The 20,279-nt window shown below is 42.6% G+C and overlaps 1 protein-coding gene across 1 annotated transcript in view; it reads left to right on the top strand.

Moving 5' to 3' along the window:
• The first annotated feature begins 10,064 nt into the window (after positions 1 to 10,064).
• Positions 10,065 to 20,279, top strand: part of LOC108034080 (transcription factor hamlet) — a 30,531-nt gene continuing 20,316 nt past the window's right edge. The window contains exon 1 of the mRNA XM_017108843.3: positions 10,065 to 10,734. Within this exon, the coding sequence (XP_016964332.1) occupies positions 10,674 to 10,734 (61 nt within the window). The 5' untranslated portion in view covers positions 10,065 to 10,673. The remainder of the gene's footprint in view (positions 10,735 to 20,279) is intronic.

Here is a 20,279-nt window from a genome sequence, read left to right as displayed (position 1 = left end):
TTTGGGCTGCAAGTGGTTGAGCGGTCGTGTGGTTCAGTGGCTGCGTGGCTTAGTCGAGCGGTGGGGTGGTGCTCGGCCTGTTTAGCACTCAATCTGAGGCGGCTCCTCCGAACCGCTGGCATATGCCACATTACCTCCGCAGCAAATTAAATGGTCTCGCATTCGGCCCGGCCAGCTCAGTTTTGCGCGGGCTGGTCTGTTCCGTTCTTGGATTCTCGTTAGGGGCGGTTGCATGTGGTGGGCGGTGCCCGTTCACACACACTCGCCCACACGCCGCGGGACAGAAGTCGGAGGACAAAAGTCCAGGAGAGATATGCCCAGCTCCGAGATGCGGGCGTGACTCACGGGTGGGAAAGGTAATTGAAATGTTGACCGATTTGCCAGGGTGCTAAGGAGGGGATCATTGAGGGATCAGCAACCTCGTGTTATGAGCAGAAGCTGGATAAACTTGTACAAAGTCTTTTTAATTTCTAATCAAGTTATGATTAATACTACAAATTCGTATCCAGATAAAAGTACCGCGTGTTACGAAATGATTTCACACAAAATTCGACATCTGGGCTTAACATATTATAATCTTTCTACGTGCGACTTCCGCCGAAGAATTAGATAAGAACAGGAAATGACTTTTATGTGTTAGACTCTAAAAATTATTTCAATTTTTGTTTTAATAGGAAATGCAATTAACGCTATGTAAAATAGTAAAAAAATAATATTTTTAAAACAAAAATTAAAATAAGTCTTCAAAGCACATGTTAGCTTAAAATAAAAAATATTATTTTTTTTACTAAATACTATTTAAGCTAACATGTGCTTTGAAGACTTATTTTAATTTTTGTTTTAAAAATATTATTTTTTTACTATTTTACATAGCGTTAATGGGCTTTGTGTCATCTAACTCTTTTTTCTATAAAAACTAATTATATTATATTCTTTTTAAAAATCTTATAGACTCTGCACTCACGATCTGCTCACGACTTCATATCTTGAACATCTCGGGGGTCCTGGGAAATAGTTTGCAGCTCGGGCTTCCCAGGATGATTGTTCCCGCCTGGACTTGGGTTTAAAACGAGGGGACAACACAGGACCCCCGAAGCACCCCAAAAAACCCCCAGCCCAACCCCCTGAAAACGGACTCCGTATAATGCGCACAATCGCAGCCAGGACACGAAATCGGAAGGAAAGGAAGTCCTAATGTGTGGGGAGTCAGTCAGTCAGATGGGGGGAAATCAGAGGACGAAATTCGGGAGGGCAACGAGAACTGTTTGCGCAGCACAAAAATGAGTTTTCTTTTCGTGTCCTGCCAGTTGGACCTTTGTGAGGATGGCAGGACACAGCCATCGCCATCGTTACTTCTTTGGGACTTGTGCTTGAGTTTTCCTGGGCAAACAAGCGTATAAATTGAGTTATAATTTGCCCAGCTCCGGATGTTGGCTTCTCCGTTATTTAAATGAATCCTCCTGATTTTCTGATAAGTCCTCAGACATGTGGCAATTGGTTGTTATCCTTTCTGGTCGCTTGCCCCTTGATTTTCGGGGTTTCCCTTCACCGCAATCACTTCAAGCATATTTGCTACGGACTTCAAGGGTTCCACGAAGTCAAGAGAACGGAAGGAAAACTATGATTGGTTTAGAGGCAATTGGTCATAGTCGTAATTCCTTGGAGAAGGAAGAATAAACGGATGTGTGACTGGTGTTTGACTACAGACTTTATGCTGAGTTGATTTCAGGGCACTGAGGCTTTCAAAGGAATGGAGCTCGTTTGATAATTGTACTTCACAGGCTGGCTTCGAAGCCACCTTTTCCTCTAATTACCCAGGTAATACAATCAGATTTTCGTGCTTCAGAGTTTCGTTTTAACTGCTTACAATGTTGCAAAATTTCCTTGTCGGCTGTACTTAATTGTTGGGAAAAATATTGTTTTTAAGAATTAAGGCAGGCAGAACTAATACATTTTAATTAAGCCAATTTCCAGGCAGAAAGGGGGAAAGAGAGCCTTTATCAGTGGGGAGAAGGCCACTCAAAACGGCATCAACCGCACACCCACCTCCTCCATTAAAATGCGTACAATAAAATTGTGATTTCTTTTCGAGAATTTTTATTTGTACTTTTATTTTCATATACCTTTCTCGCTTTTTTTTCGTAGCATTCTTAATGCTTGAAATGGCAAAATGGCAGTTTACGCTTGGTTCACATTTTGTCCTGTTGCTGGCAGAAAATCCAGCCCCTTTCCCCATTTTCCCCCTGGCTTGCCACATTGAGTGGCACTCTCGAGCATGTCTTTACATCTCTTTACGCTTGGATATGGCCGCCGAAAGGGGAGATGAAAAGTCCGTGGAATGCGGGGTGTTGGGGAACCTGGCAGGAAAATGGCGTCCCCAGATATAATTGCGTTATTACTTTGAATACAAATACATCACACCACAATCATCGAGTACTCAACACATGTTACGGCCTCTGATTTATGTTGCAATTGAATTGGTTTATGTTGCTGATAAAATTCCCAAGATAAACCCAGACGAAGACCAGACTCCGTAGAACCCTTCCAACTCGGCACACATTGTATCTTTCGTATTGCGGCTGCCTTGCGTATTTATAGACATTTATCAGCAATCCCAACAGAACCGATCCCGAAGTACCCACAACAAACAAACAACTTAACATCTCAAACTTTGGTTTTGTCTGCCCTGCCTTTCAGATCACTTGAATTCTCTGGATCTGTATCTGCATCTGTATCTGTTGTTATGCACCCGCATGGATCTTTTGGATCGCGTCTGAAAATCGATCTGCGAGTCGCAGGCAGAATGCGCAAAAATGCGCAAAAGTCACGTAGTCAGCGAAACAGACAAACCATATAGACAACGATTTACGAGAATATATCGGAGCAGGAAAAGAAGGGAATATAGCAGGTCCCGAGGGGTTGGAGGTGCACGTGGCATTGATCTGGGCAAGTAGGTGGGTGCGAAAGCCCGAGGAGTGAGTCCACTTCAGGCTGCACTACGGGAAATTGGCTAGTAAGTCATGGAAAAGGAGACTATTAATATTAGAATGAAAGACGAACCTGTTAAATAGATGGACATACAATCAGAGGACTAATTTTATTAATATTTTAATAGATTATAGATCAAAGTAAGCATTGTATATTGTTGATTTATTAATTTTTTAAAGAGTTAATTTAAGTTTGTAATTACTTTATTATATAAAAAGCCATGAGTATTGACCGTGCCTGCAGACAACTTTTATATTTTTAAATTTTCTCAGGGAAAGATATCCCTTTAAAATATTGAAAAACTGTATTTTCTCCTTAAGCTTTCGATTGTAAGTGATTTTCATATCCCTCTGACAGTGTAGGCTTAGCACCAAATGGGCAATTAAAGTGTCACAAGTTCGGGACATGCAATATTTCATGACGCAATGCCTAAGATTATGAATATAAATGCAAATTAGTCCTGGGCTCACCCCAGCTCCTACTCCTCCCCGACCCCCACTCATTTCCGCACCCTCCCGACGTGCCCAGGTGGGTTGCTTCCACCTGTCTGTTGTGGTCAGCGGTTAGGGAGGGATAAACGAGGACTCGAGGGGTTAGTTAGAAAGCGGGAGCGTGACAATCATTAAAAGTCAAGCGACGACGACGACAACGTTGAAACGTCCGACGTTGAACAATCACTGAAAATGACTAACGGTAACCACGATAGCTCACATCCGGACCAAAAGTCCTGGCCTGAATATACGTACACGTAAAACACAGACCGAAAAAAGGCGGCCAAGAAAGCTTTTGGGCCCGTGCACGTTGAAAGAAAATTACGCTCTTATCTCGCTTCCTGTCGTGACACAATTTTCTATCATAGAAGCCACTCGAGGACTCGACTTGATGTTGTTCCTTTGGCCGCCTTTGCTCCTTCGCTGTGGTTGGTGCTGTTGCTGTGGCCCAGGTCAAATACATAAAGTTATTATAGCTTTTACTATTTTGGGGGGTTGGCCAGGTGGGGGACAAAAGAAATGATAAATGTTCCACGCTCACGTTTTCCAAGTCGCGGCTTTTGGTTTTGCGGAGGCAGCAAAGTCATTATTTAGTCTTACACTAATTTTCGGGAATGTGTCAAATAAGTGGATGGTATATTTATGCTTCCTAAAGCGAAGATCAATGGATAATTTGAAGAAAAATTATATACATTCATTGAAATCGGAAAAGTCTAGAGTGGTAGATGCAGGAGTAAGAAAGCTACTACTTTTTTTAAACAGTTTATCAATTATGTAAGGTTTCTTATATTATATAAAAATACGTCAGAAGAGTGGTTTAATTAACTTGCGCGATTCTAAAACCCCCATTACCTTCTCCCTAACAATATCTCAATCTTTAGCCAACTTAAGTCTAACTCCTTACCTGTTTACCAATCCCAAGTTCTAACCCACTAACATTGTTTTCATAAGCCAAAAGTAATGGCCATTTAATGCATAATTTGACTGGCTAAGCACATGCAAGCGAAAGCCCAGGACTCGGTAATCAAAAAATTCTCCAGATTAACAGGGGTGCCACTAGCTAAAATTTTCTATGAATTTCATAAACACTAATTAAGTGGGTCGTTCTGCCGCTCTTCAGGGGTCCAAAGACCCCAGCTATCTCACTCGCACCCTCTGTCTCCCAAACGTAATGAGATGAAAATCGAAAAAGTCCAGCGTACGTGACAAATTGAAAAAAAGCGCATCAGTGGAGCGAAGTTAACTGGTGAGACCTGTGTGGAATCAACCATACAATATTGGACAGCGACTACGACGACGCTTTTCTGATGACTTGACCAGCAGCAAAAACAGAGGCCAGCAACAACGACGGCTACTGTGACTGACTTTTACGAGTACCAGTAAAAAAAATAAACCAATATCTCAGAACGTCACCCGAACGATTCTCGAGGCGGTAAGTGGAGCCCGGTGCTACGCGTTCTGTAATACTATCTAGACACGTGAAATGAGTTATCAACGGTTAACAGTGGGGCATGTCGGTGGAAAGTGAGCCTGGTGAAATGCAACGCTGCCGAAGGTGAGTTCAATAAAAAGGCATATAAAGATACAGCATTAACAATAAAGAGACACAAATTAAAGGATCTTATTGCAAAATCAAATGTAATAAAACCATAATTGGAAAATACTAAGTGTATATGCAACAAAAAATAATCTTTCCAGAGATAAATAACATAACTGGTTTACATTTCACCATAAATATTTAAATGTTAGTTAGTTTTAAGCCACTGTGCGTCTTGAGGAACAGTCGCTGTAAACATCTGCACATGACAAAAACTGATTACCATGACGCAGATCACAAAAAAAAACTTTTTACTGTATAGTGCGCAAGAAAGGGGAATATTGTCAACCATCAGGCCAAGTCCAATTACGGCTCTTACAGATGGATGCTGTGGTCAGGTTTGTCCTTCGTTTTCCTCCTCCAATCGCCGAGCTCTGCCCCACTCTCCCGCCCTTGCTTGCCCCCCCTGCCATTCCCGCAGCCATGGCTCATAACTTTTTCAGTTAATGAAGACATAAAACTCAGTGCTGCGGCAGCCACGGCAGCCAAAGGCAATAAACACAGCAGCAGCAGCAGCAGCACCATCAACAGCAGCAGCAGCAGCAACAAGGAGTTGCCTCTTTAGCAGCAAGGTTTTTGTTTGTACTTCACTTTTTTCGCCTTTTGTTTGTTTTTACAGTGACAAGAAAGTTGCGCTGGCAGTTGGAGATATCGCCAGCGAATGATAGAGGGGGATGTGTTGCAAAGGTGTGTATCTCGGGGTTTTGTGTCTGTAAAGATACTTTTCCCCTTGCTTGTTGTTGTTGGCTCACATATTTATGTGTGTACCTGCCAAACGCCATTTTGCGGAGAGTTGCTGCTGCTGCGGCTGCCGCTTCTGCCGGGGCTGCTGCCGCGTTGCTGCTGCTGCCCACTGTCGCTATCAGCGCACATCAATGGACCAACGACAGTGTGGCGACACAATTTGGCGCACATTACGTATACGCAACGTGTGTCCAGGGCCAGAGCGAAAGAGCAACAGCAACGGCAACAGCAGCAACAGATGAGCGAGCAGGATGGCCGTATCCCATGAGATAGAGAGCGCCAAATGAGCAGCGACAGAGAGATATGATAACAGCAGCAGCAGCGGCAGCAGCAGCAAAATCAGCAGCCACTGCGACACGGCAGCAACTCCGGCGGAGACCACGCCCCCAGTTGTCTTTCCTTCGAGTTGTCTTTATGTATACGTGCGGTAGTGTGTGTGCCTGCCACAGTCAAGGACCTCTTGGAGAGCCTTTGTCCTTGGCTGGTAACCTCTTAACACACTTCATTAATCAACTGCCAGCAGCAACAAGAGAGCAACAAGCTACCTGCCGAATTCGCCGCGACCACCACTCTCTCGCTCCCGCTCTCTTGCCGTTGGACAAAGCTCCACCCCAGAGCCCCACAGCGCAGACGCGGCAGAAAGAGAGGGGGCAAGCGAGAGAGTGCGCTGCTGCTGCCGACGCTGCCGTGACGCCAAAGTTTTCGCCGATCAGTCGAGTGCCAACGATGACAAACGAATGACAGTCGCTCTGCGCTCTGCCCATCCCCCGGCCCCTGCCTTTCGCCACCCCCTCCTGTCACCATCCCCAAACAGAGAGAGAGATAATGACGGGGAGATAAGGGAGACGACAGCGAAATGGCGACAACAACAGCAACAACTCCACTGAATGCCCGCCAGTCAGAAGCCAGCGTTTGTCTGTATTGGTGCGCGTGTGTGGGAGTGGAACTGCGCTGGTGTGTGTGTGCCTGGGTGGGCTGGTGGGCGGAAAAGCCTGCTGCACGATTACCTCATACTGAAAATCGCATCTTCCACTATGTAAAAAATAAATGTCTATATGTTTATGTGCAGCCGAAGTGTGTTTGTAATTTCCCGATAATTAAAAGTGCGCTGAAATTATTGCATTTCGCTCTGGCCACTCTCCGATTTCTTTCCTCCCCCTCCCCCTAGAAAATTAATGGGAAACTCGCCGCTGGGATAATGAAAAGGATTTTCCAGATACTTTCCCTTTGCCTTTCAAGGCATGCAGGTTTTCGTGCTTACCTCTTAATTAGGAACGTATATATAATATAAATGATAAAGTTAAGTAGGTATTATCTTGGGGCTATTCAAAAAAATCACCAGTCCACAATAGTCAAAAAATACATTTAATGGGTTTTTTTTAATGTTAAGTAGTAAGCTTTCAAGATGAGTATATAAAGTTTGCTTCATAAAGATTAACTGTACTGCTACTACTTACAATACAAGCGATGAATGAAATACTTTCAAACTATAGTTAAAAAACCAAACCTCAAAATCTTAAATGTGAGGTTAATACAATGAGTTACTCATTTTCCTTGCTTACACATCGTTACTACTAAACGATAAAACACTGCTTTCGCCATGTGAATCGAGTACGCTTTTTACAACCCATGGCGGGGAGGAGTTATCTGCCAGGGGTTTCCCCTTTTAATAGGCAACGTTAATGTCTGTTGATATTGACTTATCCGGTGCATGATTTAATTTCCTTTCGCCATGCCCTATTATAGACATAGCTGCAGTCCCCTGATATTGTATTTTTAGCCATCCTATCGCCCATTTTCCCCTCACAAGTGTGCGACCTTGAAATAATTGGCCAAAATCTCAGCAAAGTTTTGCCCTCCTGTGTGCATGTACTATGTAAATTTATATTTGTTTGGCAAGATCAAGTGCGGTGTAAAAATAGAACAATGGACCTGTTTTCCCAGCCCCATCCCCATGCCTCCTAGGAAAAGCAAACATTTGGCGCCCCAAATGACGTACGAAGAGTTAGATAAACAGCTATGAAAATTGCAATTATTAATAAGGCGCAGCGCATTTGGACGCCAAGATCCGTTTGGGCCAATTATACGTTCCATAAAGCTGACCCAAACTGAGCAGCAGCAGCAGTCGTTAAAGATTCGGACGTTGGCGAAAATCTTCGCATATATTTTACGAGATGGAACAAAAACAAATGTTTTTCCCTCGGCTGACTTACTTTTATTACGACTTTGCAACCCACCCACCCGATCTGCCTATTCACCTCTCGCTCTTAGCCACTCTCCCTCTCTCTTTCCACTCGGCCAGCTCCGTCTCTTTCGTTTTAGCCTGCTTACCTCTCGCTTGGCAATAAAGGAAAAATGCCAGCAATGCGCTGGAATTGGAACGCAGCAGAAAAGCAGAAGTATTATTATCCAGACTGGCCAGGGCGCTGGTGGTGGGGGGTAGTGGGGCTGGCTGGGGGTGGCTCTTTTCCAGCATGAATAATTAATGCAAGCGAAATATTGATTGCATGTACTTGAAAAGAGTTCTAGACGACGACGTCAGACGTCCGACATTGTCGGGCCTATATGACAAACGACTGACACGCGGACTGAGCAGGCGACAAATCTACACCACCCCCAATAGGGCAGGCCACGACCCCCACCTCCCACACCTCCCACACCACCCACAGCCCCCTCAGTGACAGGACACACCGCCCCTTCGGCGGTGCCTTTTGCCTGCCCATTGGTCAGAGGGTGGTCCCCTTTCAAGGGGGGTAACAGAGTGGGTGTTGCATAAATTTTCACAGTGGGTGATAAAGTGGCCTGAGGGGGGGCTTCAAGAGGGGTTAAGGAGGGGTCACAGAGCAAGAAAAAAGGGGTGAAGTAAAGACTTAGGCTCGAAACCTTCTTGGCGTGTGCATGGCCTGTTGGGCTTTAATAACAGCCATATAGATAGATGGCCAAGATAACAGGGTTGGGCGTCGTCTTTTCCCGGACTTACAGAGGGAAGTGGAAAAAGGAGCTTCGACAGGAGTCAGGAATCAACAATGTTCGGAAATCACAGAAATAAAGTAATATAAAAGTATAGGGTAGCTTTTGTTAGGCTTACAGTTAAATCATGAAGGAAGACTTTAAAATCGAACGATTTTAAGTTTCCTTTTAAATCCTAAACTCTCAGTCGATGTGATCGACTAATACTTAGATAAAGGCAGTGCAAGGTAGATGGATAAATGCATGCTGCTGATCGGCTGTTTCCAAGATTTCTTTAATATTTTCTTATTAACTTGTTATTTTAACATTATTAACACTTTTTAGTAAAGTTAGGCAGAATAAAAATAAGACATTTAAGATAGTGATGAAAATGTAAGTGACGAAATATACCTAATATTATAAGGTTTACTTTATTCGGAGTAATATCCATATGGAATAAATTTACTTTTAGGAAATTAGCTATTAAGGTTGAATCATTTCAGTTTAAATAAATTGGAAATATATTGAAAAGTTAGTAATATCTTTTTTTTTAATTTCCTTCAGTAACTTTGGCTTGCATGATTTACGTTAAATAGAGATAGAAACCCTATCCACACCATTATCCCATTAATATGTTCACAATTATGATGCCCTAAAACAGTTCTCAGCTATCAGCCAATAACGGTTCCTCCCGCCTCCCACTCCTTCTCGGCCAGGTGAAAGCCCATTGGATGGGCAGTCGTCGAGGTCCCACTTGGAGGTCTGGGGACCCTGTCTCTCTCTCTCTTCTCTTCAGCGGGGCGGAGAATCTTGCGTGACTTCATTTGCATGAATTACGTTGCGTTTTTCGTGCCCTGTCGTTAGTGTCCTTTGGCTGCCCGCACCAACACACTCCGAACGAGCCACCCAAAGCACCTGAAACACCTGAAATCACCTGAAGTCACCTGAAATCACCACTACCACGGTGAGCACGTGCCGGTGTGAGTGGTTGGTCGGTGGTGGAGTTACGGAGTTTTGGGAGCTCCACCCGTTCCTTCATAATTGCCACCGCGATAGTCAGTCTCCTGTTTTCCATGCCTTGGCGGGTTTTCTTTCCATTTTCCCTTTCTTTTTTTTTTTGTTGCCTTTCGGTATGGAAAATAGCAAGTGGGAGAGGTGGGAAAAAGAAACTATAGCGCATAGACGAAATAGTCCGCGTTCTCTGCTCCGCTCAGTTCATTTTCCGTTTTCAGTTTTCCGCCTCCGTTCTCTGTTTTCTGCCTCGAGTTCCGTCGTCAGTCGCTTTCGAGGAGCTTTGTGGGGCAGGTGTGTTCAGGTGGTTTTTGCTCTCCAGGTTCCACCGGTTCAAGCTCCAGTTCCATTTTCGCATTTTGCATTTCGCATTTCCCAACTGTGTGTGCCTTAAACTGTTTTCCCACAACAACGACAACAACAGCAGCTCGAGCCACAACAACATCGTCTTTTTTCCGTCGGTTTTGTTGGGTTTTTCTCAATATTTTCCCACTACCCCAACTCATTTTTTCGAGTCGTGTGTGCAACAAGAATAAAGAAAGGACAAACAAACAACAAGGCAGACTTTAGCGAGATTTTTGCTGGCTTAGCCGCAAATTTAAAAACACCACCCCCCAAACCCACGTTGAGATTCTATGCAAATGCACTTGTGTCGGTTGTCCACCCCGGAAAAACTGTGTTCTTGATTTGCAAAAGTGATTTCTAATTGTTTCGACTTCTTGGTTTAACCTGCCACAAAAAACGGTCGCGAAGGAGTGAGTGAAGTAGAAAAGAAAGGTGGGGACATAGTATTCCGGAGTATGTCAATGTCATTGGCCAAGTGCGTCTGAATTGGCAAGGATTTCCCCTGGGTTTTTTATTTCTGGACATGGATACTTAAAAAGTCTGGTTTAATGACGTCACTGCTGGAGATTATCATGCGATCGAAAGCGCTAGCCAGGAAATTCAATCAGGGTGAGTATGTTCCTCATGGACTTCTTAAATTAGATTGCATGGGAAACAAGTTAGTTTTTAAATACGATAACACAAAGGTTTTTATCTGTGTGCATTTCGGTTGACGTGAAACTCTTATGAGTAATTAGTCAACAAGAATTTTAAAAAATTTGACATTTATTATGCCTGCGGGACCGATTCAGGGAAACAACAAATTTTAGATATTATGTTTGCTCAAAAGAATAAGAATAATGAGCTGGAAATAAATAATATTTCCATGTTCAATTTAAGCAAATAAGTCTTCCCTATTTTTCTTATTTGATTATAATAATTTTTTATTGCTCCTTGAAGAATAGGTGCATGCCATAAAATAAGTTTATTGTGGTCGACAATCATTTTCAACGTTATAAAAACATTTATCATAACTCTTGGGGTACATAAAAAAAGTATGTATTGCCCTTAAAGAAATCCCCAGAGATTTCATCTTTTATAAAGCGGGAATTTCATCCCAAAATAAGACGTGGACGCAAACGTTCTTGGAATATTTTGACTCGTGGCCCTGGCTGAGACCTCTTGGTAATCTCAAAATATATCCCGGCATCTGTTTCAATTAGAAATATTTCGTTTTTGCTTTGCTGGCTCTGTTTTTTATCCACTTCCCTTTAGCTTAAGATAAAGCCATTATTTAAAAAAACGAGAGCTGCAGAGACAGGAATTAGCTTGTTTTTCTTAACTCTAATCATCTGAAATTAAAAACGCGTGGCCTCTAGTTGATATTAGGCTTTTTCCTACTATTTCTAAACATTCATCTGAAAACTAAGATGCCAAAGTACTTATTGGAAGAATAAATCTGGACTCGTGAGCGTTACGCGATCAACAGATCTTTCAGTGACGCTTGGTTGGAACACTTTTGATTAGCTATTCGTTAAGTCGTTAAGTGTTTCCCGGATTTCCTGAAACAGTTTGCTATAACTTTATTGTTTCCTTACATAAAAGTGATTCACTGTACGCGCGTATGCTCCCAAAGATTCAATTCCTGCCGGGATTAAATCGTTTCCGATTTCATCGTATAACTACGTCAGGGGGAGTGATTTGATATTTCTTGGAAGCGCGGAATATCGCTTTTGCCATAAAGATATGCCATTTATTCCATTGAAAGAAAAATGTTCATTTAAAAAGTATATTTAACTTATAGTTAGTAACTAAATTGAGAACATTTTGAAGGGTTCTCTTTATCTAGTTTTTGGAAATGAACAATAGTTTTTTTTTAAAAAATATAAGCACATGGAATAATTTCTGAAGAACACTATTTCAAGAAGCTTATGACATACGATTCTTGGTATTTTTTTTTAGCACTCTTTTATATAAAAGTCTGAGCTTTATTTCCTTCCTTATTTATTTCTTACTTCTTTTCCATTTATTATTTACTTATGTATCTAAAAGTTTTTTGAGTACATTTCGTATAAACCCTGTCGGGTTTTGAGGTATAAAATTCAATAACTCTCAGTTCAATTTGTTTTATTTTTTTTGAGAAAAAGCATTTGAGGTCTATCATCTGTGGTTTTTTGATTTAGTTTGTTAACCCTAAATTACTTACCAGACATTTTATATTACTCACTTCCCCTCCAAATAGCCGCACACCCCTTCCATTCACTATCTAACACGAGTTTCCCAAAACCACTTGGCGAAAACCCCAAAAAAAAACGATTGATAATCTAAGAGCGATAGCCAAAAGTTCTTGGCAATCGTGACCATCATCACACTATCACCACCATCATCATCGGCATTGCCATCATCACTGCCTTCCATCACGATCGGCTACTCAGTCCGTCAGTTGGCGTCGACTCTGGCCTGTGGTCGAATAAAATCGTTATCGGACTCGAGTATCAGCACTTTTATGACCTGAGAATCGATTGTATTAAGAGCTATTAAAATATTTTCTAAAACCTGCTATCATATCATTCAATTAGGCAAGAAACGGCTATATATAGGATCATAAAACATAACATTCGGTGTCGCCTGATAATGGAAGACTCTAACACCAATCACTTGTGCCGTGGTTCTTTCTCAACACATTAAGGCGTCATAAATACATCAAAATAAAAGTGTCGCCCTCGGAGAATTTACAGCTCGTGAGCAGATAATGGGAGGAGACTCGAATTGGGCGTCTTGGGATCAGGCGTTAACTTGGTCAGATCGCCGGTGATAGATACAATTTGCAGTAGACAAAGTTTCCACCGCCCGAAAGTTCTTTCGCTCAGCCAGAGATAAACGCCAGATAAGCATTGGGATCAAGATTATGCGACAGGTGGTGGTGTACTGGGTTATCGGTGGGACACGGTTTATGGCCGGTGCTATTGGATACTCTATAAAGCAGTTATTTATGAAGTTCCTCCGGCGCTACTTGACTTTTGTTTTCATCTTTTCATAGACGGGGTTGCCAATGTCTCCCTGCTCGTAGTGGCTTAACCCATTTTCTACACAATATTCGACTGAAGTCCTTGATATACCTATGTCACTTCAGTAATTTAAAAGTTCTTCGTATAAAACTTTTTGAATTTGTCAAATTTTTATTTTTGGAATTTAAATTAATTTGGTTTTTGTTCTGCAAAATAGCTGCAAATAAAATATACAAAATGAGAGTTTGAATTTTTATGATTTGTATATCCTTGTGTGGGATAAAAATCCAAAAATAATAATAACTCCAAGCGATTTAATTACCAGAAATCATATTCCGGCTCCTGCTACCCGGGGAATATGGGTTAAGCACACATGGAAATCACTCTACAAAATAGAGAGAATCTATGTTTGTATTTCCCGATGATATCATCTATAAGAGCGCACGTCTCCCAGCGGTTTTATTGTGCACTTGTGCGTTCTTGCTTCTCCTCCACCTATTTTCCTCCTACTATATTTTTTGGATTGCGTTGCTTCATCGCAGAAGAACGAAAAATATCATCGAGAGTGGGCCAGGGAGTTAAGAGGCCGGGGATGTGGCGCATGCATCGCACCTGATATTTTTATGGATTTACAACACCCGAATTATTCTTCCAATTTCGACAATTTATTACCGAGTACACACTTTTGACATTTATTTGCTCGTTTCGATTCCCCACGATTCGATTTCGGTTTCGGACTCAATAGAGTTCGATGGTTTACTGTCCGAAAGCAAAAGTGTTTTCCTGTCGCCTCGATTGCACACAGCCAATCTTGTTGTCTAGATAGAAACGAGCGATGATAGCCATGGGCAGACCCCGCGTATACTCTATATGGCGGAAGACAAAGGGTTTCAAGTGAGGCGTAGTATTGAATACCGGAGGGGGGTCTGTAATAGGTATATCATTTCATATCTAGATACGAAATGGCGAATTTTGGCCAAATTGCGCTTTATATGCCATGTTTTTGTTATTGTCTAAATGTATAAAAGCCACTAAATCATTTGTTGTGTATTTTTAAGAAGCTTTCTTTTATATCTTCAAATTAATTTTCAGATTCTCTTTCTGAAACCCACAAACTATAAAGTAGTTCGCTTACTGTCATTGCTATTAATCTCCTCGCTGGGAAGATATTTTAATAGCCCACAGGGAGGGGGTTTTCTAAACACTCCGTTTATCTGAACGACCCAGTCCCAGCATTGTCTTTTGTTTACTACATTACGTCAAGGCTTCTGTTACAGATAAATGACACTGCACTACGCCCAGAGATTGATTACTTGATGATGAATTAAGTGGAAGCCGGGAGGAGTGTGTATGGGAAAGAGGCCCCCTTCTTTACAGGGTATGTGGCTTGGTACATGAGCGAGCTCTGTTTTATCGGCGTAACTCCTAGTGTCTTTTCACTGGCCTATTGTTTATACGCGTGGACCTTCCTCCCAGACCTTGTTTATGTTTTGTAATAAAATACGCTTATGTGGTCACTAAAGATACATAGTTTCCACATGCGGGACGTTGTGATATTGCTCTGTATCAAGAAGTGATGTACTCGGGTAGGTTTTATTTTTCTTTAAAGGGACTTTTCAAAAAAGTTGCGTATTAGGTATATTAAAATCTAAAATATTCCTGTATTGATGGTTTAGCTTTTTAGTATTGCCTCAATACTTCCCTTTCGAATACTTTGTTATTTATAGTGCATTCCGTCAAAGTTCAATTAGGCTTAGATCGTATTTATACCGTTATTGTTGACTACTAATCAAGTTTACAATGTCTTCGATAGACAGCTATAAAGATAGGCTATATCGCCTCGATTTCCCTTCATTCATTCATATCCGAGGTGGCTAACAACTGACTATGAGTAAGCAGCCCCTTTCCGCTCCCATTTTTCTCACAGTGCCCACTCTAATTCGCTTTTTTCCTGTTCCATAAATTGTTTTCAATTCAAGTTATAGAAACAGATAGTAAATAGACTGCAGCTATCAGGCGCGGGGTGCATAGTACACATGGGCCGACAGTTGGGTCCGCCAAAGATACAGATACTAACTACACGAGCGGGCTTAGTACTTGCTCGGCCGACTTCTCAGTCACGATCAGAAACGATCCTCAGGCGCGAAGCTTATATGGTTCGTATATCAATAAGGTTGCGATGGTTTTTGGAGACCTCTGAGAATCAGTCTCACTCGTCGATTTTTCATTTCGCTCTCTTTTCACCAGTCTCGCTCCGGAGTTCTCTGAATGTGCTTATCTAGCTCCCACAGCCGAGAAAAGCAATTAATTGTCGAACGGCCAGCTTCGGGCTTAGTTTATGACAATTTTAGACTGGTCCGTGCTTTTCGAGATTCCGTAGCGTCGGCAAAATGAACAAATTCGGCCCTCGGGTTCGGCTGATAAATGAAAAGATCCTGAAGAATCCTAAGTAAATGAACCCAGAGATTGTGGTGATATTCTCACGCTAATTAAAAAGAGTGTTGTGCAAAAATTTTAATTGAAAATCCCGGCGAAATCCAAGAAAACCTCGAAGAGAATCCATGGAAAAAGGGTTACACGTGAGTGACATTTTCCAATTAATTGTGCATCTTTTGAGGTCACTGCTGTGTCTGATCTCTAAGTAAAACCACCCCGCCGTTGAAGATCCTGGCAGATGTGTATATTGTGGAAAGTGTGCCAAGACAGGAAGCAGAGGGTATCTGCTCCTTCTGCTGCCACTTCCGCTGCACATTGCAAATTGCACTGGGTAAACTCGATTTGAGGGCGCGTGCTGCAAGGATGGGTTTGAATCTCGATCTCAATTCGAGTTTGCAGCTTTGGCTCGTATTAAGTTACGAGATCTCTGGGTTCACGCCTCCTCCCCCAGGATCGATCCTCGACGGCACTCCTAACGGTTTGACCTTGCCGTAATTATATAGTCCTGACCCCGGCCGTCGTCTGTCTCGCACATTTTGACTTGAGAACTTGCCCTGCTTCACTTTTTCTTTGGGCTCCTTTTCGGCAGAGAAGAGCGACTTCCGCTCCGCCTCGAACGCAGAACAATGGAACAGCGGTCCTCGCAATAGCAATCAGAATCGGAATCGAAATCGGCAAGGGAATGGGATTGGGAATGGGAATCGCTATAGCAATCGCAGTGAGTCCTGGCCTGTCAATGAGACACACACACAGTTGAAGTTGCCGGGCTTACAAGATCAGCAGAGGTTGATATACAAATTCACACAGTGGAGGGTAAAATAATATGAAGGCATTTGCAAAAAGTTGTTTTTAGAATAGATTTTGAAATAGTTATTTACCAAATCTTAGAGAACTTAAATACGTGCTTTAAAAAATATATATATGCATTTTATATATCATTAAATTTAGATATTCTATATCTAAGCCACAGGTTAATTCATTTTAAAAATGTAATCATTCAGTTGTAATGTAAAGTGCTTTTCTTGTAAAGAGACATTTTTCTAAGGATCAAAGAAATATACTGCTTTGAGCAATTGAACTATTATTTTGTCCCCAATCGTTAAAGTACCACAAGCATGTCAGGAGCACTCATAGGTTGTGTTATGCCAAAAGAAGGGCATTCCTACACACTCGGCCCTCCACTCGAGATCCGAACAATGGCAGCGATACACACATATGTGGACCGAGACGACTTTTGATTCCTTCAAGAACTTTATTTCCCTGCACTCCGCAGCTTGTAAAAGCCATTCACAAAGGCCGGGGCAAGTCCTTTGTCCTGGCGCAGACAGTCAGAGTCAAAGATCAGCCATCCAGCTGAGTTAATTACAGCCGACAGAACTTCCACAGAGACAAACCGGAGTCACTGACTCTGAATGGAACTCACTTGGAGTCCTTTTCGCCAGAGAGGAAGTGTCCCAGCCTCGGGATATTCAGCCGATCTCAAAAGCATTTTTCGCTTCAGTTTTGGCGCGTTGAAATGTAAATTTCAGCTGGGGTTCAGCCAAGGGTTCACGACTAAAGATAGGACGGCTATGAAGAGAAAAAGCGAACTTCATGAGATATATTCTAACTGAACACAGTTCTGCTTGTTCCACAATACCAATTGCGTATGATTCTATATAATCTTTCAGGTTTTATCATTTCACACTCGCTTATGCATAAATGTTTCTCGGGCACATAAATTTTTATTTATATGTCGCATATATTTTCGGCTCTTCTTTTTAGTTATTCCAACCGCTAGGGGCATCATAAGCCATAAATAAAATCTGTTCTCTTCCACCACAATGAACTGCAATCCTTTAATTGAAATTTTATCACCTCTTACCGACTGTCAGTGGATTGTCTGATCTGATCTGACCTGATTATTCATGGTTATGCATTTCCAGGTCTCCGCCCCTCGGAAAAGTATTGACTTTTTCCAAGGCGTGTTGGCTAATGAATTATGGGCTATCATAAGCGGAACAAGCCGCCGACAAAGCAAGGCAAACGCAACCAGAGCGAAATGCAAATAAAGACACATCCTTTTTGTATCTTTCGGGTCTTCGCGTGTGTTAAATTATGTGACAGCGGCGTGGAAGGGCTGACTCGTTGTCGATTATGTTGTTTTAATTTAACGCTATTAGCAGTGGAGTCAGAGTCGGAAAGTCAGACCCTTCCAACCCTTGTGCGCCCCTTCCCCGGCGATGTCATTCTCCCAATATTTCACCCGTATGTTGTGAGACTCTAATTGAGTGCGCTGCTGTTTGACAAACGCAAACAGATACCTAGATACAGATAGACATTTGTGTACTTTAGGGGCGCCCTTCCTAGCACCACTTTGCTGCGAAATTCGAAGGCCTATGCCTTTGGCCCTCAAGTGATCATGCAAATAAAGAACAAGTGAAGGAATTTATGACCCAACAACTATGTAGTGACACATGGGAAATTTCAGGAACACTCATATCTGAGCGATCTTGCTTTTTCATGGTTTGTCAGGAAACACTCAGGAATAAATTTGGAAACGAAATAACAAAATTTGTTCTGATAAATTTATAAGTAATTTCATTTTTTCTTATATCATTTTCGCCACAAAAATTGTTTCGAAACTTATTAATCTTATTTGAAGAGAATTTAAATTTAAGAGATTAGTTAACTTTCATGAATAAAATGATGTAATGCTTAATATTTATCTTGCCTATAAATAACTTTTAATTTCGCCTTCATTCTTTATGTAGAAGGCATAATACGTCTTCTGTTATTATGCTCTTGATAAGGTGTTTGACGCGTGCTGGCAGTAAATAAAGTGATAAATTCTTTCATTTGATAATTATTTTATAAAGTTTTAAACATTTAACATTTAAACATTTACATTTAAGCAATTCCCAAACATCAACATATTTTTCGCCCGATAAAACTAATCTTTCACTGTTCTAAAGAAGGTTAACTTCTCTGGCGCAAGCAAGTTAAGGCTGTGTTACGTTAGTCATTGTATGATAAAGACTAGAGTAGCCTTTAAGGAAAATGATATGCCCCGTTAAGTGGCTTTTAATAAGTGGTCTTCTAAGTTGCCCTTACAAAGCCCCTTCTTAACAGTTAGTCATCTAAGCCCCTTACCGCCATTATTTATCACCCACTTAGTCAAAGCCAAGGCCCAACAAAGTTCCCCTTACTTTTGCCACCGAAAAACGAAAAAGTTTAACGACAGATACAAAATTAAGTTGCAAACAAAAGGCCAAAAAGCCCATGTACTTGTCACCCCCATCTCCCCAAAAAAAATCCCAGGTTTGTTTGCTGCTTGAGCAGGAAAAAGAGCAGCCAGAAGGGCGGGCGAGGGAGAAAATGCGGGGAAAGCCGAGGAAATCAGCCCGGCACACTTTGCCTTTTCAGCCGCAGGCTAAAAGTCGTCGTCGCTTTCAATTATAGCCGTGAGTTTTCTCTGTCCGGCCAAAACACAAACACACCCGTACAGTTGGCAGGAAGCCATAAACACATACAAACACAGATGCATATGTATGGCTGGGCGGCCGGCACCCACACACACCCATTAGCCTAATGTGTGCTTATTGCGCACGCTTTGGAACAGACGCAGGTTGATATAGGGGGGAAAATTCTGGGAGTGGGGGTGGTGCTGGGCAAAAGCCCTCTGAGCCAACGAAACCCATAAACCGAAAGCCGAAACCCCCCAGCCCATCCAAAAGCCGAGCCGAAATGGATGCTAAGGATATGGCAACCGCAACTTGCCACTTTGTCTGCCCGAGGGGGGCAACCGCCGGGTTTTCAACAAAGGGGGAGGGGGTGGCAACTCGCGGGTGGGGGCTGTGGGTGGCGTCTGGGCCAACCGCAAACAAACAAACACAAGGGCGCAACAGAGACAGAGCCGCTACCAGCAGCCAGAAAAAGAGAGCAACACATCTGTATCTGGTTCTGTATCTGTTTCTGTATCTGCATCTGTTGCTGCATTTGTATCTGTATCCATAGCTCCATTCCGGTACATAGATATAGAGTCCGACTATGTATAGCACAGCCGAGTGCATAATGAATGCGAAGATGTGCCCGCCCTATTATCCTGACTCCTCCCTCAATTCGAGCTGGCTGTCTGTGTATCTCAAAGATACATAGCCCAGCATTCTGATAGGAAAAATCGAGGGGTAAATAAGGGCATCTCTCTCTCTGTCTCTCTCCCAGACTCTCTGTCTCCCTGCATCACGCCGGCCATCTCCCTCTGTTATCCTTTCTGTGGCCACTGGCACTGAGGATTCGAATCAGAATCCCAAGTTTCAGATAATAATAATGACTGCGAACTGACACAGATTTCAAGGGGCGAGAAAGAGAGCTCTTCTCGCCGAGAAAGAGAGGCAAAATCCCTTACAGAGAGAGAGCGAGGGAGAGTGAGCGCAGGCTGGAGATACATATATGTACGGACGCACCGAAAGACACAGAGGCTGCACTCTCGCTCTCTGCTCTGGCTGCTCTCCGGTTTCATCCCCTAGATATTTGGACTGTTGGATGGAAGATAGCATTGCCGGGACATCGGGGCGATCCTTTGGGAGATGCGATGGGATTTTCGGATGGGAGAGGAGCGGAAACAACCACCATGGCGAATGGGCAGCCAACCAGCCGCCCGAAAAATTCCCATTCAAACCGAGAATACGGCAATCCGAGAACCGAGAATCCTCATCGCCTCCAGACAACTCAGTTCGTTTCTGAGCGTGC

The sequence above is a fragment of the Drosophila biarmipes genome, chromosome 2L (assembly GCF_025231255.1).
Source record: "Drosophila biarmipes strain raj3 chromosome 2L, RU_DBia_V1.1, whole genome shotgun sequence".
Lineage (NCBI taxonomy): Eukaryota > Metazoa > Arthropoda > Insecta > Diptera > Drosophilidae > Drosophila > Drosophila biarmipes.
This window is presented reverse-complemented; position numbering and strand designations above follow the sequence as displayed.